Below are 25,751 nucleotides of genomic sequence, written 5' to 3'. Positions count from 1 at the left end.
TGCATTTAGCAGAACAAGATCAAACCCAGAACAAAGAATGATTCATGATTTCTGTCCGTGTCGTGCCACTTTTGTGCTAAAATATCAAATATGCAAATATGCTCAAGTCATCATCAAGTCAACAGATGCATGTCGATTCAAGTCACAAGACATTGGCGTTCAAGTCCAAGTTAAGTCGTAAGCCTTTATAGATTTCATCAAGTCAAGTAAGAAGTCAATAAAATAATGACTCGAGTCCACACCTCAGGTCCTACCTAGTGCTAGTAAGGTGTACCTAATAAAGTGGCTGATGTGTATTAAATCTGTCGATGGAAGGAAGGACCGGATCTGTACAGAAAAATGAGAACAACAGCATCTCAAACTGCAATCTTCCCCTTGAACATTCATCACAGCCCCACACAGGCTGGGTGTTTATTTTTTGCAGAGAGGAAAAACAAAAGTTTAAATCTGCCACAACTGACTGCTAAAAGGATGAATATTAAACTCTGAAGATGTTAAAGACTAAGGAGCCAATCAGCACACTCTCACATGGATTAATCACATCACAAACACCAAATGCACACTGTCCAGACGTGATTAGCGCGGCTCCAGGCTTCAGCTGCACACACGTCAATCTAATTGAGCAATTTAATTTGCCACTCTGGGAGAGCGCGGCGTGTCAGTGCAACAGCCCTGTCTGATATGACAGCCGCTCAGATGAGATTACACACCGCATACAGTGTTATCGAACCCCTCTTCGCCAACTTTTCCAAAAAGGCCTGCCGTGGATTGATCAACAGTCACGGCAACACAGTGGGAGAGGAGGATCACACATCTGATACTCTGTCTACCAACTAAACCTGATTGCAGATGACACCCACAGCTAAAGGCTTCGATTCGGAAGCTGATATAGATGCTCAGAAAATAGTTGTAGCGTCATCTAACACAGAGGAGAGAGGAAGTTGCACGGACAACTTTAACATGGATTAACGCTCACTAGCAACCTTAATATGATTTTCCTGTTGATGCTGAACGAGCCAATGGTTTCCATCCTGCATGTTGCCGTCAGTCTTATCCGAGTAGATTTTTGCCTTACTACTTGCACAAAAAAGTGCAGCCCAACCTAGGAAGGGCAAAATTACCCGTTGACAATGAGCACCTGTCAACTGGGGAAATGAAATCAGCCATCTTAAAAGAGCAGCAGCTCTGCTTATTTCTGCGCTGCTGCAGGCTCCTAAAAGCAGGACCAGGAACTACTGTGTGGTTTCTGGTATGTGGAAAGGTGTTTATCAATCTGCATTTGACAGAAAAGGCAAAAGCTGATCCAACAACAACAAAAATGAGATGTTAACTGGTGATCATTCTGTATGATTGACTCAATTGGTGGTGGGCCAATTTCAAAATCAAAAATCTGTATTTTTGATTTTACAGTCTGAGAATGCACCACTACTAAGAACCCAATTAAAGGCATTAGCAATAACAGATCCCCCATAAAGAAGGTTTAAATTTCCAGAATCAGAATGTTCTAATTAAAGACTATTTTATGTATTTTGTTAATTATAGCTCTCTTTAAAATGTGTCAAGATGAGAAAAAAATAGGTAATAAGTCAAAGATGTGCAAGATTAACAAATAAGCCCTTAAATCTGGGGTACGTATTTTAAAATGTTTAAAGAAACTTTAGAAATGCTTCAATTTTACTATCTGTTCTATGATATAAAGTAGGTACTCTTTCATAATTTAGATTTCCCCTAAGTCCCTCCCCCTGGTCTCAGGGGTCATGACTCATGAACCTGTCATGCTGCCTCCTTCTCAACCCTCAACATCCTCCCCCGGAGGAACCCACACTCACTTAGCCCGGTCGAACTCCACTACCCAGCATTCCCAGCGCCAGCCTTCCGGCTCACGTCACCCGCCACGTCTACATAAGGAAGTGCAGCTCAACACCAAACCACTCAGTCATCGTTCCTAACCAGACTATGTTCCGAGTTCCTACCAGATCCTATCGGATTACTCAAGCCTGTTCTGACCAGATCAGCCCAAGCCACCCACCCTGCTGACTCACAGTAAGTCAACTTGTTTCCTTTTGGAGCCACCGTGCTCACTAGCTTTGTACGGTTTGACTCCTAGAGCAAACGCGTGTCAATCTGCCCGGCGTCAGTCACTCCGCGCTTGGGTCAAAATAGACGCAACAATCCGAACTCTCGCTCCGGTCCAGCTCAGCTCGAGTCAGGCCTTACAGAACCATTTATACAAGCCTAAAGTGTTGACCAATAGAATTGAATATCCACAAGAGAGAGCCGTCAATCAACGCGAATGCATCCCAGTTCCGAGCATGCACCATGGGTGATGCACTGCACCCATGCTTAATGCACTGCACCGTCAGGTTAGCACACAAACCTAGCTTGAATGCTAACTTGAATTGAATAAATGTCAGTCTGTAAACTTCAAACTAACTGTGGAAGAGGAGGGAGGGGAGCGAAATTGAATTAATCTTTTGTTTATTAGAGCTAAGTGATTAGCGTAGCATTCAACCTTACAATACATCGGACTATTGTCTTATTGTCTTAGCCTGTTGTAGCATTAGCAGGGTTATGCTAGCATCGCAAGGATTCCTGCTGGTTTTACATGTTTCCCTAGTTGAACACTGCAGATTTGATTAAAACAGGTGATTGGCAGCTTCTGCAGAACCCAATGAAGGCTGAGGAGACAATTCAGCAGTTAGAATCAGATGTGTCTGAGCAGGAGCATATTGAAAACATTACTTGTCTGTTAGCGCTACAAAGTAGCATTAAGCTCCTTCCAGAAGGGGATGGGGAGCAAGAGCTATAGACGTTAAAATTTCTAAATCTCCTTCCTTGTTGATGTCACTCTAAAGTCCCAACTTTAGTACAAAATTCAGAGCACCTCTGTTTTTAACTCTCCCACTGTCCTAATGGGTGTGACCCCGCGAGGGAAGTTGACCATTGAGCAGGAGTGTTGGTTTATCCCTTGGATCCATGGGGCAGGAGTGAGGAGTCAGCACCACCTCACCCCTGCCACGTGGACCTCAAGGGATAAACCATCACTCCTGCTCAATGGTCACCTTTCCTCGCGGGGTCACCCATAAAGACAGTGGGAGGGTTAAAATTATTTATATTTTATTCTTTCCCCATTTTTATTTATGACGTTTCGTCTAGGATACATCAGAGATCTTTCAGTCGACTCTTCAATGTGGCCTCAGGACTCCGTCAGAAAGTTATTTTCCTTCATGTAACAAACAAAGATAATAGAAGAAAATACGTATATTTCATTTCGTGCTGTTTTCTTCAGCCACCACCTTAAACTTAGCCTGGCAAGCCAGACTAAATAAATGTATTATTTAGTCCGGCAACGCTCCATTGACGGCTCTTGGTTGTGGGGCGGGTTCTACCGTTGTCTTTCATAGGGCTGTAGCGAAGCCTCGACGACGTCGACGGCTCGATTCTAAAAATTTGTCGACGTCAGATCCGGAAGTCGACGCACCGCGCCCACTTGTTGCATCCCCAGGAGTTTGTAAATAGAGGAGGAATCTGCCTGTTTTTCCTCTAGTTCACCCTCTTCTCTGCCTTCACTAACATCTCCGCCAAATACCGAAGACCCGGAACAACGTCCGTCCACTACTAGATTATTTTCCTGTGTTGCCCGCCTTCATCTCCCGGCAACGGACAACAACTTCCGGGGTCAGATGCGCTGCTTCGTCTCTACCGCAGATGTAGGACATCACCGGGAGCATTTCTCCCTTCATTAAGGAGCTTCTTTCAGACATTAGGAGAGCTGTTTTGGTGGTAGCAGTCTCTCCTCCGTGCGGTCTGTTTGCTGCTGGGTGTTTTTGTTTTATTTAAACTTGGTAACTTGAACTTAATGTTGGTAAAGCTACTGTTAGCATCTTCGCTAACAGCTTCTTGCGTTGGGATAAGCTGTTACGTTTTGGTTTAGAGTTCATCTTTTTTGTGGTGCAGATCTCCCTTTTATTACATTTAGAGTGTTGTGGGTAAACTGAGTTTGGTTTAACCACCCAGTTTAGAGTTTGGACTTTTGGAGATCCTTATTTTGGGCCAGAACCCAGTAATCTTTGCCCAGTGGGACATCCCTAGTTATTTGTACGTTGTTTTAATTCCCCACAGGCAGAATTAGTTTTATTATTCCCAACCTGTGGATGGAAAGATTTATGATTTTTTGTAGTTGTAAATGAACCTGGTCATCATTTTAACTTTTAAATCCCGTTATTGTCCCTTCCTTTTTGCACACGAGCCAAACTCCCCAGGAAGGGTCGTAACACCACTCGCCTCACGCTCATAAGTGACCAAAACAAAGCAGCATGGAGACACTCCATCTTTTACCACCTCTCAGGCAGCAGCCTGCACTCCCAAGTTCTACACATCACCAGAACATAACCAACCGCAACACAATAAAAGCAGTGTTATACAAAATGGAAGGCCTGTAGTGTTTATTCTCTTACAGTAAGAATTTATCAATTTTTTGAGGAATTTATTTGAGATTTTCTGGTTTTTGTTAATTGTGCAATAGAAAAATAATCATTAGATTAATTTTCTAAATAGTCATTGGAATAGTCGACTATTCGATAAAATAATCGTCAGAATAATCGTTTTAAAAATAATCGTTTACCCCCAGCCCTAGTCTTTCAAATGATCTCCACATTCCACTGGACAATGAATGTGACATACTCACCACAACAGCCATCGGTAAATGAGGTGGTCCACAGTTGAAGGAGAAAACACCTAATTTTTTCAAAAAAAAAAATGCACTTAAATACATCTATCTGCTCCTGATTCTAATGAAGCCCAAGTTCTAACAGTCCAAAATTGACGTAAAAGCAGTTTCAAATGAGCTGTCGCCATCTTGTTTCACTCTGTTGCATCATCCCACCCACCAGGCATATATAGAGTGTCCTGATTGGCCCACAAAGCGGATAAAGCTCTGTGATTTGTTCACCAAGCAGATAGAGCACTATAAAAGGCCCACCATTATGGACCAATCACAGCTCTTTATGTGTTTGAAACCCCTCTAGAGAGCTGTGATTGGCCAGCCAGAATGCTGTTAGGGGCTGCAGAGGTTCCAGTGGAGCGTTCCTAGACCAAACTTTGCAAAGCAAGAATTTGGTCTAGTTCACTAGGCTACCTTAAACTAGCTCTTCTAAGCAGAAACAGATCTTAAAACTGTGCAACTGATTTGCTGTGTTTAACTACTGCGTAAATTAAAAAAATAATTATATTTGCGTACAACCAGATGGTGCAGAATGATGAGTTTGAGGAATGCTAGAGGCTGCAGAGGTCAATGAGTGCTAGATTTACCTGAGCTGCTATTAATAGTCAAGGAGAGATGTTCACTTTGCAACAGATGGGTGAAAACCATGACGGACAGGTGATAGAATGTAAATAAGACTGTATTTATATAAACACACATAGAGATATCTGAAAGGTTACTGGTGAATGACAAACAAGCATGGAGACAAAAACAAAAAGATTTATAACAAAGGCTCTCTGCAATAATAAAAGCTGAGATGCACAGGGAGAGGATTTGTTTTGAGGAATTGGGTTGAAAAGTCTAGACACAATGTGAAAAGTCAAAAACTAAAAAAAGCCCCGTGTATTTAGAGTCCTAAAAATAACTGAGCTAAGCTAAATCAACCCCCTAATACTGCTGTAAGCTTTAAAGCTCAGCAAGGAAAGATTGTGATTAAAACAGTCAAACTGATTACTGCGCACCATACAGCATGTCTTGAGTTGCAGAGTCCCCACCGTGAAGGACTTACGTCATCACTGATCGCAGAGTCCCCACCGTGAGGGACTTACGTCAACACAAATCCGACATAAAGGTCTCTGGGATTCATCTGGATGTGGAAAATCTGACTCTCATGTTTGATTTCATCAGTCTATGATTAGATCATTACGGTCGCGTATGAACAATCCCTTGCAATCCTCTTGCTTCGTTATACAGTTTTTCATCATCTTGGCTATAATCCCTGCAAACATCATGGCAAATGATTTGATCATGTTCAATGAAGGGGCTTGTTTTTCTTAATCCATGAAAAGAAGAACTAAAATACATCATGATTATGTTTGTTTTTTATGTCTTCAGCTTGTATTTCCATGGAGGAAAAAAAACACATGGTGAGGCAAACCAACTTAGTTTTATTGTTAAATGGTTACCATTACAATATAAAATAGCAAAATTACCAATAAAGACGACTCAAGAACCTACTGATTTTAATATTTTACTCTAATATTTTCTTGCTATGTAATTTAAAATGGGTGTCTTTACATAATACGCCTCATATCCTAAACATGACCTCAATTATAACACTGTCACAAGGTCTTGTTATGATTGATTCCACTTTGGGTTGTGCGCTGATCTTTAGAAAGCTGTAATTGTATCAGTTGCAGCTGCTGAGACAGGATTTACAGTGTATGAAGCAAAATAATGCTTCTGTGATGGACACTTCACAGAATTAATAGACACTCTTCTTCCTTCTTCTTCTGCATTTAAATGGCTCCATCATGAAAGTTCAGAGGAAAGCCTACTGTAGACACCCCTCCTCCCAGTGACACTCTCCAGCTCTTCTTAACCCTTCCACTGTCTTCATGGGTGACCCCACAAAGAAAGCTGACCATTAAGCAAGATTGATGGTTTATCTGGCTACTTGTCTGAGCTCATTCACCCATATGTCCCTACAAGATCTCTCCGATCAGCTGACCAACACCTCCTACATGTCCCTAGCTCTCGCTGTAAGTCCCGCGGGGAGCGCGCCTTTTCAGTTTGTGCACCGAAGCTCTGGAACCACTTGCCCCTCCCGATCAGACTCTCTTCCTCTCTTTCCCTTTTTAAGTCTCGTTTAAAAACTCACTTTTATTCTCTGGCTTTTAATTCTGTCTAACTTATTCCCTTTCTACCTTTCCTTTTAGGGTTGGATTACTTGATTTTAATGGATTTAGTTTTTATTTTTGATTGTTTTTATTGTGTGTTTTGTTCAGCACTTTGGTCGGCTCTCATGCCGTGTTTAAATGTGCTATATAAATAAAATTGGTATGGTATGGTATCCCTTGAGGACCACGTGGCAGGGGTGAGGTTGAGAATGCTGTGATTGGCCCACCAAACTGTATTAACGTTATCATTGGTCCACCAAACTGTAAGAACGCTGTGATGGCCCACCAAACCGATAGAGCGCTATCATTGGCAAGACAAAAGACTGGTTGGGCCTGCTGAGGCTCCTATGGAGCATAGACCGACATGCAGAGCAAAATCATTTTGCTTCAGCTACTGCCTGTCTAGATTTCTAGGTTATGTAACTTTACTAGTTGGATACAAATAAAAAGTTACTTCCTCTCATAACGTGAGAGTAACCCCGGGTTTCCACGGGAGCCGTCAGCAGCACGTTACTGCAGCAGCACGTCTTGCTCGCGTAAACTGCTGCTTGGCCCTTCCCACGAGACGCGAAGCAGCAGGGGAGCAGCTGTCACCGACCGAGCATGAAGTCACACGAGTAACTTCGTCAGTAAACACAACAACAAGCAGGAGAAAATTACAACATGGTTTGTGTTTTATGTTCTGTCCGTTTTATAATCGCCAATACGGACCTGAAAAACAAAGGAGACCGCTAGCTAGGTGATAACTTCTCACGGGGCCGCACAGTTAGTAACGTTTTTTAAAAGTAAAGCAACCGGAAGGCAGTACGTTCTTTATTCTGAAAATCTCGGGAGCTTTTCTCCATTTCCGCGTCCGATTTCCTGTCTTTCCTTCCCCAAAAATGTCGAACTTGACCCGTTTCAGAGGCGTCGCGCGTAGAAAATAGAACCGGCGCGTAAAGGCCGCGACATGCTGCTCCTGAGACGCGGCCGACTCGCGCTGCTGATGGCTGCCGACGGCTCCAGTGGAAAAGGTTCTGTTGACCACAGCGGTTCCTATCAGCAGCTATGACGTGCTGCTGCAGTAACGTGCTGCTGACGGCTCCTGTGGAAACCCGGGGTAACACGGCTTGTTCTTGGGTCATCAGCAACTCCTTGGAACTAAGATCTGATTCATAATTTGTAATCTATAAAATATATTCTTACATCCTCTAAGGAAATTGGCCAGAGTAACCATCTGAGGTGTTAAAGTTGAACTCTAAAGCCAGCTGATATATTTCCAGTTTTGTAGATATCAACATAAAGTATCTAATTGAGTTGAAACGCTGTTCGAGGGTTGGCGACAAACACATGCACCTGGCATAATGCATTCTCTCATGACTGTGAATTTATGAACGTTATGAGTATCCAGCTGCCTGATGAGGTAATTAAGTCTAGTGGAAACGAGAAATGGACTAGATGTCTTCCAACTCATTTGTTGACGTTTATGTACAAACCTAATGAATATTGGATGACAGAATGGCATCCAGTCTGTACTACGCTCAAAAACCCAAAATATACACACACCCCAACGCCAAAAACATTTTCTAACAAAACACTCAACTCTCCTGTTTGCTTTAATAAAAAAAACTAATTAAGAGAATTTTGGAGAGGTTAAAGACCCAGATCCTAATTTGTCGCCTGGCGTTGGTTGCTATGGAGATGGATGATTATACCTAGTTGAAACTCATGGGAGATAGAAATGGAAAAGTGGGTGGGTAGTTACAACCTTGACAGGTGGTGTGATAGGCACCGTTTTCAAAGCGCAAACAACAAAAGAAGCTGTGGCTCCCCTCCTCCACTTTCACTCACCTTCACAATGCCCCCCTTCATGACCGGGCACAGGACTCTGTGGGAGGTAATTGCAAAGGAGGGGAAACCTGTCTGCCCTGTCTAATATGTGGGACGAGGAGAGCAGGTAATTGTCTATGGTAGTTGTTGCCAGCTTAGTGCTTTTAATAAGAAGGTTCCTTAGATAACCAGAAAGGGAGGAGTCTGCGTATGAAAAGGGTGCAGAAGATTGAGGCTCAGTCTTTAAACGCATCGTTTAAAAGTCTGTATGCGTGCGAGTCCCGTTTAATTAATTCAAAACTGCTGTTCTCTGTCTGCAAATGTGATACATTATGAAGCTTTGCCGTTGCTTTGCTTGCTGTAGATTTTATTATTGATGATGTCAGACAAAAAAATTCCCCTTTCGAGGGGATCCAAAGACTTCAGAGATCTTCATTTGCTCGATAAAAGTTTTATTTCAGTTTTTTCTGAACCTCTAGCCTGAGAAGGCTGAATAATAAATACATACAGCTTCACCATTTGGGGAATTGATAAAAAAAAAATTTAAGTTTGCACACCACCTCCTCCTTTCTCCCATGTTCCCCACCATGTAAGAACCCCTTGGCAGCGCTTTACATCCGTTAAAGAGCTTTTGGGATTTCATAATAAACGCTACTGGTTTTAAATGGTCCCCAGCCACGCCATGAAAGAAAAGGTGAAGGGTTTAGCATGTGTCGTTCAAAACAGCTCATTTTGCATGCCAGAAGCACTCTAAGTAAAACCCGGTGACCTTATGCTCTTTAATTGCACCTCTTGGGAAGAGGTGAACAAAAGGGAAAAATAAAGAGGTTGAAGCAGGGCGATGGAACAAATGAAGAAAGGAAAGATTAAATGATTATAACATGAAGGCAGAAAATTTTAAAAACCATTTTCCTTTGCGTTAAAAGGGTCTTTACAGTTCCATTTGTTGCAGAGGGGGATGAGAGTCAGGTCGCAATTGTGCATACCAGCATGTGGCCAATCCCTTTAACAGCCATGGGACGTCTATTGTTGATGAAAAATCTCCGGGGTGAGGGAGGGGCAGTCGTTACACCTCATGTTCCTTTTTTTCCAACGCAATCACAAGTATTGTCCCGAACATCTGTTGGACTACCGTTTTTGGCATGACATTTAGTGTTGCGCGTGTGTGCTTCAGTTGCTGACCCACATAAGCAGACACGAGGGTAATGACGATGTTCACAGAGGGATGAACATCTCTAATCCACCACTTAGGCTGTGAGGCTGGCTGGCTTCTCACTTCTAAGCAAAAAGGAGAACGTGACAGAAGCACAAGAGAACCCTAATAAAATTGACCGCCATGATTAAAGCTCTTATAGCGCATTTGTAAAAAACAAATTAGCTTAAAATATTTTTTTTATTTCTCTTAACAACGGTCACACGTAGTATAGCTATAAATATATAGTGGTTCTCTTGCATTTGCTTAAAAACATCTGTCAATGACACGTTTCAGACCAAAAGCAACCATTGGACCATTTAGTTGTTGGTCTGGCCAAACCGCCGCACTTCCCTGGGTCCTCTATTTATTACGTACTCTTGTATTTAGCAACAGAACACCATCGGTGTGAGAAATTTGTGGCTCAATATTGTCAGAGAAGTGGTAGCTGGCTGCTACCACTTCAATTTTAGGACAAACTACCAGAGTCCCAAAAAGAAAAACACCATTTGAAGTCACGGACAACAAATGATGTTTGGATCTAGAAATGAGCAACTGGTGTTGACCGCGCTCCCATTTCCTCCGGGAATGTGATAAAGAAAAGATACCCAAGGGGTGGGGTGATCCATGACCGTGTTTAGCTTGTTTGCAGATTCGTTATAACAGCTTTAAGAGCTATTGCATCATCTGGAACAGAGGCAAAAAATAAGTTCTTCTGAAATGTGCTCCTTTTGTTTCTATTTTACATTCTTTCAAAACATTAGAATATAAAAAAACGTTCATTGCAATGAAGCACAATGAATGAAAACAATGAAATAAGACAGCATGAAACTGTTTTCATTATCAATGACATCATGTCTGTGTACGTAAGTAGGCTTTTCGGTGATATATTTATTAGGGATGCACCGATCAGGTTTTTTGCTGCCGATCACCGATACCGATATCAAAGAATGCTGATCACCGATACCGATCACCGATACCGATCACATGGATTGGCCAGAAATTTTCTACAACATTCTAATGAGTGCTACAAACTACATAATCTGGGAATAAAGGAAATGTAACCTAATCTAAAATGGTCTGATCGGTCAGCTTTGATCTATTTTGAAAACTCAGATCAAAACCGATAGGGGCGCTATCGGCTGATTGGGATCAAATGCCGATCCATCGGTGCATCCCTAATATTTATTTGATTTACAGCAAAAAAAAATCTAATACAAATTTTTTGTTCTGCTGTGACATAGTAAATTTTACTAATTTAAATGTTTACTTACTAAAACATCAAACAGTGTGTAAAAGTTTGAAAAACGTCTTTCGTTATTCTTTTTAAACATGAACTTAGAAGCAGTCTTGTTACCATAACTCGTCAGTGCAGCCCTAAAAAAATTCCTTGACCTTCAAGTATGAGACTGTGAATTTATGATATCTTATTGGGTGTTTCTTCTCTAACCAGAGACACATTTGTGAGGAAAGTATGATAAAATCCAGTTAGAATCATGCTAAAATAATACATCCGACACTTTTTCCACAAACTTTTCAAAAGCGTGTTGAATGTTTTCGGTTGGAAAGAAACAAACTACAGATTCCACTTGGTTATGTCTGCCGATGTAATTTCTCACTGTTACGACCCCACCCAGTGACTCTTCCGGACCTTTTCCGAGTACATACCCCAATACAGGCGCTCCTGAAACGGCCCTGAAAGTTGTCCTTTTGGGTGGACCCAGTGAAAAGAAGACACACACGTACCATCAACGTCCGGTAAGGTAGTTGAAACAAACCAACAGATAATAATAATAATGCATTGAACTTATATAGCGCTTTTTAGGACACTCAAAGACGCTTTCACACACTCTCATATTCACACACTGCCAGTGATGGTAAACCACTCTTGTAGCCACAGCCGCCCTGGGGCGGTCTTGCAGAGGCGAGGCTGCCATTTGGCGCCGTCTGCCCCTCTGACGACCACCAACACAGGCAAGTTGGGTGAAGTGTCTTGCCCAAGGACACAACAGCAGAATAGCCCTGGCAGGAGCTGGAATCGAACCCATGACCATGATCATGGGGCAACCCGTTCTACCACCTGAGCTACTGCTGCCCCAGATGTAACAACTGGGCCCACTTGAGGGAGTCCAATCCCAGACTGGTAACAAAAGAAGACACAAAATAAATAAATTGGAGACACTCCAAAAGCTATTTCTACACAATCAGCTTTATTTTCAGATCAGAGAAGGCAGCTTGCTTATAAAACGCATGGTGATAAAAATTTTATCACATAAATAAGCTGTCTGCCCTGATTTGTTTCCAGTTGTCTGGCAGTGCGAGTCTTAACAGGCCATGTCCACACTAATACGTTTAGATTTTAAAAATGCATGTTGTGGCATCTTCACTGAGCTGCTGACCTTGTTTTACAGTTTAAAATGCAGGACTGTGTTTGTATTCTGGACATGCAGAAACTGGCAATTAGTGAAATCATGGCAGAAACTTAAAAGGGGTTCATTTATGATGCCACCATCGTCAGTTATTGCTAAAGTGTCAATTATGTCCCAGTCAATAAATATCAGGTCTTCACTTAGCTTAGTACTAAGTACTTAGTGCACTAGGATAGACATGCTCAATGTGTGTGTGTGTGTGTGTGTGTGTGTGTGTGTGTGTGTGTGTGTGTGTGTGTGTGTGTGTGTGTGTGTGTGTGTGTGTGTGTGTGTTTATAAAACTACTTATATCTCTTCCAGATGGCTGAATATGGTATACGAACACCAAAGCGACATCTAGTGTGTGTAGTTTGTAGTTGCAACAATAGAACAATGTTTTCAACTGTTGAGATGCCAGGTTTGCTGCTGATAAGTGAAGTAACCAGCCAGCATGCCCAGTGACAAATCATACAGGGTAAGGACTAATTTCTACTAATACGTTTATTTAACGTTAGAACATCATCTGGGCTCAGAAGCAGCTGCTTGACATTCCATTGTATTTTTCTTGTTTAATACACAGTGTAGGACATTTATTTATTTTTTACCTTAATTAAATGACAGTTTTGGCATCACACAGTCTTCATCTGAAGAACACAGTGTTGGTGTTTTATTTTTACTGATGCTATAAAAAAAACTGCAGCAAAGAAAGGAAAAGAAAAGCAGGAGATGAGCAACAACTGCAAAAATAACTATCTGATGTGTTTTAATTAGGTATGTTTACTGCCTCTGTAGCACGCTTTCCATCAAAGTCAGACACAAACTAAAATGGCCAATGCAGCCTAAGCCAATTTTACATTTTACTATGGCGCACATTACCTGACGTCTGTTTTTAATGTCATGAAAAAAATATGTAACAGCTGCTCCCAAATGAACAAAATAACATTATGTATATGAAAACTGTAACTTCCTGTTATTGTAGATATTATTTTTTGTTATTATTGTAATTTAATGTTTTATTCCCTTTTAATGATTACCATTTAAAATACTTTTCAAGGAATTTTAAGTTTTACATTATTTTATTTTGAATTGATTAATAACAGCAGGAACTGCACAGTGGTGCAGTGGTTAGATCTTTCTGCTTGGAGTTTGCATGTTCTCCCTGTGCATGCGTGGGTTCTCTCCGGGTGCTCCGGCTTCCTCCCACAGTCCAAAAACATGACTGTTAGGTTAATTGGTCTGTCTAAATTGTCCTTAGGTGTGTGTGTGTGTGTGTGTGTGTGTGTGTGTGTGTGTGTGTGTGTGTGTGTGTGTGTGTGTGTGTGTGTGTGTGTGTGTGTGTGTGTGTGTGACTGTTTGTCCTGTGTGTCTCTGTGTCGCCCTGCGATGGACTGGCTCACTGTCCAGGGTGTACCCCGCCTGACTGCCCATTGACCACTGGAGATAGGCCCCATCGTGACCCACGATAAGATCCCAAGCCTAGGTTTGAGAACCACAGGACTAAAACAGGTGAAACTCAAAAATTAGAATATGGTTTAAAAGTTCAATGAAAACCCCAAAATTCAAAATCTTAGATAATTGAAATATCGCGAAATGGCTCAAAGTGTCTCATTCTAATCAGCTAATGAATTCTAAACACCAAGAGTTCCTAACAGAGGTGTGGACTCGAGTCACATGACTTGGACTTCAGTCAGACTCGAGTCATTATTTTAATGACTTCTGACTTGACTTGATAAACTCCATAAAGATTTACGACTTGACTCGAACTTGAACGCCAATGACAATGAATCAACATGCATCTGTTGACTTGATAATGACTTATTCGATATTTTAGCACAAAAGTGGCACGACATGGACAAAAATCATAAATCATTCTCGTTCTGGGGTTGATTTACTGCTGAATGCAGCAGCACTTTGTTTATAATCAGTTTCAGTTGTACTTTCTACTTGTTTAAGCAAATAAATGAAGCTTTAAGAAGCTTTATTTCTGGAATTTATTTATTATCATTGTCATTAGATTGAAGCTGGACAGATGACTTGATTATTACTTGAAAATTCAAATGTAAGGACTTGGACTTGACTTGGACTTCCACATCATTGACTTCCACATCATTGACTTTGGACTCAACTTGGACTTGGTTGTCTTTGACTTGGATTTGACTCGAGACTTGATTGGAAAGACTCGTGACTTGCAAAGGAACGACTTGGTCACACCTCTGGTTCCTAAGCCTTTAGATGGTCTCTCAGTTTAAGTTGAATTACTGAAATAGACTTTTGCACCATGTTCTAATTCTTCGAGATTCACCTTTAACCTATATTCACTTATTTTGTTGTAGCTACAGTTCAAATTTAAGTGAATGTCATATGATGCTCAAACAAATATGACATTATATGCCTTCACAGTCTTTATTAGAAGCTATGTTTATTTAATGACGTCTAATGATTTAACATTTTAAAGCCTGAAATATGATCATAATAACATGGATGTTTTATCTTCACAAATAACACAAGACTGGAGGAGCTTCTGCCTTGTGGTGGAGTTGCTAATGCTAACAGTTAGCTTAAACTTGCAAAACGCCCTCTGCTGTTTCCTGGATGTTAAAACAACAACTTCCTTTAATGCAGGAGGTAGGAGCAGGAGACTACGGTATTTTCATGTTAAACTGCATGAAAAACCCAGAGTGACCGATTATAATCAAAATGAATAATTTTCAGTGTTCCGCACCTTTAAATATTCCGTAAAACTAGTCAGCACCTTTTAAAGTCAATAACCTTCCAGACATTTCGTCCGCTGACCAATTGGCCTTGCTCCATGATTCATGCCATCTGAGTTCAACCTGACAATAACGCCCAAACTTCAAAGATTTTACCTCACATGAATTATGAGATGACAAGTGCTGACCTCAATAAAGACAAAATCAAACAAAGTCACAGCTGAAACAAAAAGGTCAACATATTGATGATAAAATTAACTTCTGAAGCTTTTGCTGTATGCAACAGTTATGCTCCGGCAGTGACAGCTGGTCCTCTGTGACACAGACAGAATGCCACATTTGACCAAAATTATTCCTGAAGACGGAGACAAAGCAAATGTCATCAGTCGGACTAATAAAGATCTTGATCATCCTTCTGTTCATATTGTTTCTGGGGATTTGACATTAACCTGACACAAAGTAATCCAATGAAGTCAAACGGGAAACGCTGCAGCGCTACCAGCTGACATTTGATGATAAATCAGCTGAAAATTGAACTTCTTTACTTTACTTTACTTTATTTTATTCCACGGAATGGCACACTAGACAGTTTTGGCTTGTTTTAGCACCCCCTTGTGTCCATTTAGTAGAACCAAAACTGAAACTTATCTCCTCACTGTGCGTTCGTCTTTTTAACACCTTAATCTAACAGCTCAAATGTCTCCTCGGCCTTCATTAGTTTCTACAGGAGCAGTTCATCTCACAATCTTAAACAAGCAGGGCACGTACTAAAAGCAGCCTGCAGCACCAGGTAGATCCTGGTGTCTCCATTTTTTCCAACGGGTGGCACCTTGCCACTCTGAAGTTGCAAGTGCAGTTTTCTGCCCTCAGAGGACATCGAGATAAGAGGTTTATAAATAAAACAAAAAGTTTGTTCTCTGGAGGAGAAAAATACATAATTTAGCAACATTTTACACTGTTGCAGACAACTTCGATACAACTTTGCTAAAATGCTATAATTAAAACTTTCATTTTGCCATGCACAATACAAAAAAATACTAAAAAAAATACTAAAAGAAGCCATTTTGGTTCTGCTAAAAAAAATATTTTTCAGACTTGAGCCTCATGACAAAAGGAAGAGGAGAGGGATTATTTTAAAAATAGAAAACAATACAGGGCAGAAATAGGACTGAAAGGCAGATTATAGTAAAAGAGAAACTGTGACAGATGGGAATTAGGAGTAGAATGTCTCTGTAGTTGAAATCATGCTTTTTATGGGAGTCATGCAGGAGGAACATGCTGATGACTTTCTGTTTATTGACAAGAATCTGATGATGACGCTATCCGTGTGTTCAGTCTTGCAGCATATATGGGATTAAATTAAAGTACACAGCATCCAATTTCATACCTGGCTTCCTGCACCGCCTCTCACAATGTGACATTTACTCACTAGAAAGATGCCCTTTCACTATTCCTCGTGGTACTCAGATGATACAGTGTGCAGCAAACCAGGAGAAGAGAAAGTGATGCCAGCTTCTAACAAGATGGGAGTATATTTTCTTATGGGATTACCCAAATTCAGTTAAAGGATGCTATTTCCCTCCTCCTTACATCTTGAGAACAAACCATTTCTCTGCTGTGCTTCCACAGATAAATAGCTTTTATTTGAATTCCAGCTTTTGTTTTTTGCATATCAATTGGATCTGCATTAAAGCGTGCTGCTTAGCTGTGCCACACTGATAAAAATGGCAATTAGCAGCTGGAAGTTGAGGTTTTGTCTGTTGATTATGAGAAACCTTTCACCCTAACGCAGATTTAATTGAGAAGAGTGGATCTGAAATGAGATGGAGAGAAAATAGCAGAAATAGGAACAGATTTGTAAAACAAAAGGCATCTGAAACTTGACTTCAAATACAGAAAGCATCAAAGAGGAAACCATAACAACCTGATTTTCACACATAAATGTGGCCTAAACTGAGTGATAGAAGCCATATCTTATCAAAAGAGAAGCATTAAACAGGAGCAAGTCTGTTAATTCAACCATCCAAAACTTTAAAAAACAGCTACGCGATCCAGCCTATAGTGCATAGAAAAAAGCACAATTTAAAGACCCAATGGGCATCTGGAGGGACAATAAGAGGTCTGCAAACTAGTTTGCTTTAATTAGGCTCTGCAGTTTAAAAACTCATCACTAGCAGATTCCTGTTTGTCTTTTGCAAAACACAAAAGACACCAATTATCTTCACGAAAGTAAAGACATACAGTTGCATTTTTTTTAGACTTTGTTGGATTATTGTTTTAACCTTTGGGTTAATAAAGTTAAAATGAAGAGCTTTTTTCCTCCCTATGAATGTGTTGGTGCTTCAAAACTAAAATATTACTAGAACTAGAACTGACAATAAAACTATTTCCCAAGAAAAGCAAGGTTCATAGACATAAAGCAAATCATGCATTGGTGTAAAGAGGTAGGTGTGATTGTCAGCGTCAAAAATCTGATAGTAGGCAAAAATGCGTTATATTACATGGGGAGCATGGTTTATGTCTTGTGACAAAGATGAATTAAATTTGAGTGAATCTGAAATAAATTATTTAAGAAAACAATTTTTTTTCTGATCTTGAGGCAGCAGCTTCACTGTGACTGCTGCCTGCTTTCAGAAGCAATAAGCTGATATCACAGTTCACTGCTTAGAGTCTGTTTTGAAGTTGACTTTCTGTAACCCGGCAATGACTTGATGCTTAATGTAGCTTTAACAACAAACAAATCACTGTAACTGACTCCATCATCATCTCCATCACCCCCCAAGTTTTAATATTGACAACAGCACAGTCCATTAAATCAGTGTCCTTGGCTGTTATTCCACCCTAATGATGCATGACTTCACAAGCCTTGATACCTCATTGTGATACAGTCTCGAAGGTAAACACTGTAGAAACACTCACCTAATAAGATAAAGGTCTATGTGCCTCATAGGCTTCATGAAGCAAAGAGACAATCTCATTTAACAGAAAAGTCTAAAACATTTATTTGGTACTAAATAACAGCTAACGGAGAAGGCAAATTTAATTGTTGCCATTATTTATTTTTTGTTTGTTAGTTTTTCAACATTTTCTTTTGGCTGCATTCATGAACTTTACTGTTTCGGCTGCAAATTTGGAATTATATTTTGAAATTCCTGCAAGTTTTACATCACTGCATCTTCCTGCTCTTAACATCAGGCCCTGCTCCTCCTCCGGAAGCTAGTCACTGGTCTGAAACCAGTCTCCCCTCTCCAAGGGTTATGTAACAGACTTGGTATTCTGGTTGTCTGTGTGTGTGTGTGTGTGTGTGTGTGTGTGTGTGTGTGTGTGTGTGTGTGTGTGTGTGTGTGTGTGTGTGTGCGTGCGTGCGTGCGTGCGTGCGTGCGTGCGTGCGTGCGTGTGGTTTTGCACACGTTCACATCCCAGTGACAAGTTATTTTTTTTTCTTCTTTTTTAGCTACACTTGCCAGAATGATGCTTTCAATCCTTTATTGGTAAACTGTTTAAAATATAAGGAATAATCAGTGTTTTTTTTTTTGTTTTGTTTTTGTTTTTTTAGCTAATGTGAGCCCATGTGAGGTGAGCAAAGATTGAAATGCTGCTTGGAAATGACCAAATTCAAAGATGTTTAGAGACACCAAATATTTTGCAGAAAATAATCAATAAAAGTAAAATGTAAAAACATGAAATCTGCTTCAGCTGGCTAAATGAAAGATTGCTGACACCACCAGGATTCTAATCCACATCAGGGCATGGCAAAAAACTGAGAAGGTAGGAAGATAGTTTAACTTCTGGACCACCATAGTAGGGATGGTAAATGGCCTCTATTTGATAGTGGGATGAGCCCAGATAGTTGTTTCAGACCAGTATCCGGTACGGATAAAGAATTTTTGACGAATACGAGCATGAAACGAGTAAAACTCGTAAATATCTGTAATCGTGCTGAAGGAAAATCCTCATTGGGTAACTGTCTTCAAGCTCTGTGATTGGCCAGTTACATAGAGCGCCCGCCCCTCCCTACACACAAAACTCTGCAGCCGGGAGCTCAGTCCGGCCCATGCATCCACACACAGACAGTAACGGATCTCTCTGTGCTTGCTTCACTGTTGCTCACGTTTCTTCAGTACTCCCTAGGTTTTCTTCAGCTCACCTCTTTCTCAGTTTAATATTTAAAGTTACTTTTTTCATAACGTACGTGGTGCATTTGACAAGACAGAGCTGAAAACGGCTCATGCTGCGCCGGTCACTGCCTCCGCTCCGGTCAGGTTTCTCTCTCTCTCTCTCTCTCTCTCTCTCTCTCTCTCTCTCTCTCTCTCTCTCTCTCTCTCTCTCTCTCTCTCTCTCTCTCTCTCTCTCTCTCTCTCTCTCTCTATGTATTAATTCATGCACTTAAATATTAATGTTCTGATCTTACTGAAAAACGTGTTCTGTAATAGTTCCTTTACTATTGTGATCAAAAACATTTAATCTCAATTCTGAGGCTGCTCTTTAAATAGTTTTCAAATAAACAATACACATAGCAACTTCTGATCAATCCTCATCAATTTCAGACTTAAAATAATGTATTGATGTAAACCACACCCACTTCCGGGTTAGGCCACGCCCACTCTGAGATGATACAGATCATTTAGATGGTTGAACAGAAACAGACAGTGGTGTACTCGCTCACCATGGACAATACAGCAACTGATTCACTTAAGACGCTCTTGTAGGCACGTTTTATCAGAACGGGCATGATCAGAGTTTCACTGAAATTAACCTTTATTTTCCGGGTATAGATTCAGGCTTGAATTTAAGATAAATGGCACTTCAATAGTGCCAGTGGTAATATTCGACTATGTAGCGTATGGATACAGGGGAGACGATCATGATACATTGCGATATATTCAGTCAAACGTTATTAGCGATTTTTTTAGACTGAATTTATTGTAGGAATATTCAATAAACAGTCCAAACTGATTAACATATTTAACATGAGGTATCTGAATCATAACAAAGGGCTTTACATTTCAATTATGGAAACAAACCCCATTGCACACTAATGCCAACTAGCGGTCGGCGTTTGAATTGCACCAAAGGAAAATACACAAATGTTTGCATGTAAATTCTTCCAAAAATTTGATAGATGGCTTTTGAATATTGATATAATACTGCAGGAAAACAACCACGATATATTGCCTTATCGATATTTTCTTACATCCCTAATATACTGTGCCTACTTTTGCTCTCACAGGTTTAAAGTAGAAAGATATGGAACCTTTAACATCATATCAAATATCACTGAGGTAAACAGTTTTATTGAGAATAGTCTTAGGAAGCGTAAGTATTTGAAATATGAACTACAAACTTGTCTACAATTTCACCTTAATTTCAAAAGCAAATGCACCTTGCATGGCACTGCCAGCAAATATTGTGCTCATGTAGACAAAATAACAAGTATTAGAACGAAAAGACAAAAATAAAATATATAGTTTCCCTGTGCTTGGTGCTATATAAATAAACTCAGCTAAATCAAATTTTACCTGTGTCTCTACACAAAAATCAAGAGGACTTATTTCCAGCATGAAAATATTGAAAAACTATTTTTAAGTGGTTTTACTTTTTCTGTTGAATTAATATTTTAATTTGCAGACAAGTCAATTTGGATGTGGTTATTTTAGAAAATAAGCTAATCTTAAGAACATAATTTTCACAAAAAATGTATAATAATAAAATGAAGCTGAAATATGTTCCTATTATACTTTAATAAATTATGTAGAATATACTCTTCACACACATTTCACACCAGTGCAGATACAATCTAAAGAAATGTTCTTTAAATAAACCTGACAAAACTAGGATCCCAAACAGCTGATAGCTCAGCATCTTGAATAAATCTGAATCATAGATGAGAGGAAGTGAGATAGGGTTTAAGTTTGGAATATAACTCAGATCCAGGTCTTATTAAGAGCTGATCCACCTTTTATTAAGGCCCTCAAGCACAGCAGTGAGAAGTGCCTGATGTGCTCCACTGATGAAGATCCGAGGACCCCTCCGGATTTAGCTCCAATTAGTCTGGTGAAAACTGTGATGACTTCCTTTGCATTCTGTGAAGTTTCCTGCGCTGAGTGAAGTCTGAGCAAGGCTCGGTGCCAGGAGCTCGATAGGAACACAAGCAGGTTAGAAGCTTGCATTCATCTGGAAACTTTATTTTTTTATTTTTTTTACTAATTAGAGTTTTAAGCATCTATTAAACATTCAAACTGGTATATCCACAGATTAAATTACATTTGTAGCAATTAAATGTGGTTTTATCTGTTAGGTTGTGTCAAAATCATTTTGTTAATATCTAAAAATACAATTTTTTAATATTTTGAGTGACAGGCAATTAAAATTGTAGTGAGAAATTAATATATATTAGCAATATTACTCTTAAGAAAAAAAAATATTCCACTATAGTGTATTCCAGTGCTAGTCTAGTTTCTAGACCGTCATTTGCCAAAGCAAAATCATTTAGCCACACTCCATTGGAACCTCCACAGCAGTGAGGTTGGCCAATCACAGAGCATTTATTTAGAAAAATTAGGGATGTTTCTCAATGTCAAGGGGCCTGGCCTCGCAAGACGTCACCTTGCAAGGCCAGGCGCCTTACCTACAAGGACACTGTCCTTCCTTGGTCAAAGAAAACGGTTAAATGGAGCAGGATTGCGTCACGTGACCGCGACGGAGATGTTTTATTTTACACTTATATGTTTCAGCATAAATATATAACGAGCCTTTCACTTTTAAAATTGTGTATATATTTGTTAAATTAAATATGTAAGCAAGAGACTACCTGCTAGCCACTGAAGCTGCAACTTCTAAGCAACTAACCAACCATAGATAACTGCTTTGGATATAAAAAAAATAAATAAATAAAACATTTCAGATGTCAGTCCAATCACTAAAATTAGCTGACCGCCAAAGTAGCTGCCGGCTTTTGATTCACCATCCTTTTGAAAAAACCATGGTGTATTCTGGGAAATTTTTGACCAAGGCTATGCTACAAGACACCACCCATCCTTGCTCAGCTAGCTAAACGGCTAACAAATGGAAAACAGATGCCTCAATACAACATGAACATTGGAACACGCCTTGGTGGTTCCTGATGACATATCTCCTTGGTCCTCAGGGACCACTGTCTTACATGTTTTCCATGTATCTGCTTCAGCACACCTGATTTATATTGGCTCCTCAGGAGGGTATCAAGTGCTGCAGATACCAGTTAATCACTCATTCATTTAAGTCAGGTGTGTGGCAGCAGAGACACACTGGTGTTTGAAAGAGCAACATGGAAAACATGCAGGACAGTGGTCCCTTAGGACCAGGGTTGGGAAAAATGTTCCTAGGCAACTGGGGCGGGGCCAACACATCAAGGCAAACTTCCTTGGCATTGAGAAGCACCCTATGTATTTCGTCTTCTTCCATGATGTATGGCCATTGTGTACGGCAGACTGCCCAGTTGACTTACATACATAGCGGTCCAGTAACAGCTCTCTATTGATTTGGTCGGCCAGTCGCAGTGCTCTCAGTCAGGTGACTGAGCAAAACTAGGATGGAGACAGCTAATTTCAAATGGCTTTGGGATCAACTTTAGACTATTTAGTGGACAATTTGGACAAGTTTTGTCTTTTTCCATGATGTAATGGCAGACTTTCCCATTGACCGATATCCGTAACAGAGTAAGTCACATTGTTTGTTGTCCCAATTTGAAAGACAACAGTAGATCCTGCCCCATGGCCGAGAGCAGTCAACAGCTCATTGCCAGATGATATATTCACAAATATAGGATGGCTTACCAGGCTATCCCAGTGCCATTATTTTGATGCAAACATCAGGCCTGTTTCCACTATTGGAATGGTAAATGTATTTGATATAGCGCCTTCTAAAGTCCTGGAACCCCCCAAGGGCCTTTACAACACAATCAGTCATTCACCCATTCACACATATTCACACACTGGTGGGGATGAGCTACCATGTAGCCACAGCTGCCCTGGGGCGTACTGACAGAGGCGAGGCTGCCGAGTACTGGTGCCACCGGTCCATCCGACCACCACCAGCAGGCAACGTGGGTTAAGTGTCTTGCCCAAGGACACAACAACAGCAACAGACTGAGTGGGGCTCGAACCTGCAACCTTCCAATTATGGGGCGAGCAATTAACTCCTGTGCCACCGTCGCCGAGGAACTTCCAAGTAATTTTACTGAACCTTCATAACATGAGCATGTTTCCCTTTCTTCGGTCCAGCCCAAAAGGACCAATTTACGAGCCAATTTATGGACCAATAGAGTACAGTACCTGAACTGGGGTATTTATTCAGAAATGTCCTGGTACAGTCACTGGGTGCGACATGCTTACCTCAGTGTTTCTCAATTGCTTTCCACGTCACCCCCAGGGAACATGCTTTTTTTTTTTTTTGACACAATGGCTCAGAGGACCAAGCTATCATATTTTCACGGTCGCATTCCCCCTCCCAAAATATTCCTGAAACTCCTAGATTGGAAACGCAGCTACTTAATGCAATGTCATGTCAAATGTCTCAGGGAATACAACATTCCCAACAACTCTAAGGAGAATCGATGTGTGATGTTTTAGTTATCAGTTCTGGTCTAAATGCAGCTCAAAGAAGAGCTTGCTGATTTGGCTTTTTGTTATTTAAATAGAAGATTTTTATTCTCACTGATAAAACTTGAAAAAGCTGTCAGCTCTTGAGAGTTTGTTTAGAGATTTTCTCTATGTAAAACAACAAATCTGCAGCCAAAGTGATCAAAAGCAGCTCAAGTCAAACACAACGTAAAAAAACCAGGAGAAATATTGATCAAGATCACTTTTAAATTTTTTAAAGAAAGCCGGATTCTTTGGGAGCCTTTTGCACAGTACCATAGTTGTTTTCAACACAAGCATACATGACTTCATTCAAGTCCCATTGAGAGGATGTTGATCTTTTTTTTCTTACAATTTTTTTTCTTTTCATCGCCCGTCATTGATTTCTGCATAAAAAGTTCTCTTCCTGGTATTTTGCATGGACACTCACCAAACATGTTGCCAATATGGCCGTTTTTCGTCAATGGACGCAGCTCATTCTTGCCCCAGGCATAACGCTTGTAGTTGTCCCAGGCAAACTTCATCATCTGCAAAACAAGAGGCCAGACACATACGTCAGTGGATAGAAGGAAAAGCATCAAACCTCCAAGCACAACCATAATTAAATTGGTATAGCTCAAAGCTAAGGGAATGATGGGTATTGATCAGGACTGGAAAACGGACAAACACACAATTATAGCACATAAAGGCTGACATTTTCCCTTCAGCTGCAGCTACTCTTTTAAATTAAAGATTGACTGGTGCCAGTAGATGAAAAAGTACATCTCTGTAAACACATAATCATTGAAAAAAAAATAAAGTGATTTATAAAGCATAATGAAACTTTCTCTGTAAGGGTAAAAGTGAAGAAATCTAATCCGAGTCATTTGATTTTGAGTGTCTGCCGATATCGAGGCCCGATACGATACCTTAGCTATACACTAAAATAAGAAGAAAGGAGAACACATTCAAGTTTTTATTCTCATTATTTATGTATTTCTTTATTTCTGTATTTCTGTCATTTCCTTAGTTCATCTGCCAAAACACATCACACGTTCAGAAAGTACATCGACAATAAATATGCTAATAATCTGAATATTTTTAAAGTAGCCTTGTGGCTCTTATTTGAAATTTTTTACTTCCTGTTTGACGAGCGTTTCTAACATGGAGCAGGCATGCGGTGCTCCAGGAGAATGCCAAACCTGACGTTTTGCTGTCTGCCAGCAATTTCACTATGTTTCAGTATCAGCTTGCTCCGTATTTTTGTCCGAGTTGCCGCAGTGAAGTAGCGTATCATACATGTAATGTTTATTGCAGCTCTATCTTTTCACAACATAATGCCAAGTATGCACTCCATTACAAGAGGCTGTTACTCTGCCTTCACTGTCTGATTAAGAATACGTTCAAACTAAAGATATTTTCTCTCTCCTGCGGAGACACATCAGCACTATATTAGCCTGCTAGCTAAGAGCTACATGTTAAGGTGTGTGAATTCCCCTCCTAGCGTAAAATGATACGTCGTTATTAGGGATGAGCCTTATACTCGTTTCAGACGAGTATCCGGTACGGATAAAACATTTTTGACGAATACGAGCATGAAACGAGTAAAACTCGTAAATATCTGTAATCGTGCTGAAGGAAAATCCTCATTGGGTAACTGACTGTCTTCACGCTCTGTGATTGGCCAGCCACATTGAACGCCCGCCCCTCCCTACATAAAAAACTGCAGCCGGCCAGGAGCTCAGTTCGTCCGGTTCATCCACACACACACAGACAGTAACGGATCTCGCTGTGATTGCTTCACTGTTGCTCACGTTTCTTCAGTTTTCCCTAGGTTTTCTTCAGCTCGCCTCTTTTTCGGTTGAATATTTAAAGTAACTTTTTTCGTAACTTACATGGTGCATTTGACAAGACAGATCTGACGTGCTGCGTCAGTCACTAACTCTGCTCCGGTAAGGTTTTTTATTTTTGTTTAACTCCCTCTCTCTCCCTCTTTATCTCTCTCACACACACACACCTTAATCAACATTGTTTTGTTTAACTTTGTGGGGGGAAATGCCAAGAACGTTAAGAAAAAAAAACTGTTTAATCAAATTAAAATTAAAAAATATATATAAAGTTGTGTCTGGTTCTAGCATTTCATATTTCCTAG

At 40.3% G+C, this 25,751-nt stretch overlaps 1 protein-coding gene across 2 annotated transcripts in view; it reads right to left on the bottom strand.

Annotated features, from left to right (window-relative positions):
* The window catches only part of LOC107379332 (mannosyl-oligosaccharide 1,2-alpha-mannosidase IA), a 316,181-nt gene that overhangs the window by 137,108 nt on the left and 153,322 nt on the right, over nt 1-25,751 (bottom strand). For both annotated transcript variants that reach the window (XM_054740992.2, XM_015950044.3), the window contains exon 2: nt 24,051-24,147. In XM_054740992.2, the coding sequence (XP_054596967.2) occupies nt 24,051-24,147 (97 nt within the window). The remainder of the gene's footprint in view (nt 1-24,050; nt 24,148-25,751) is intronic.

This window comes from Nothobranchius furzeri, chromosome 5 (genome assembly GCF_043380555.1).
Source record: "Nothobranchius furzeri strain GRZ-AD chromosome 5, NfurGRZ-RIMD1, whole genome shotgun sequence".
Lineage (NCBI taxonomy): Eukaryota > Metazoa > Chordata > Actinopteri > Cyprinodontiformes > Nothobranchiidae > Nothobranchius > Nothobranchius furzeri.
This window is presented reverse-complemented; position numbering and strand designations above follow the sequence as displayed.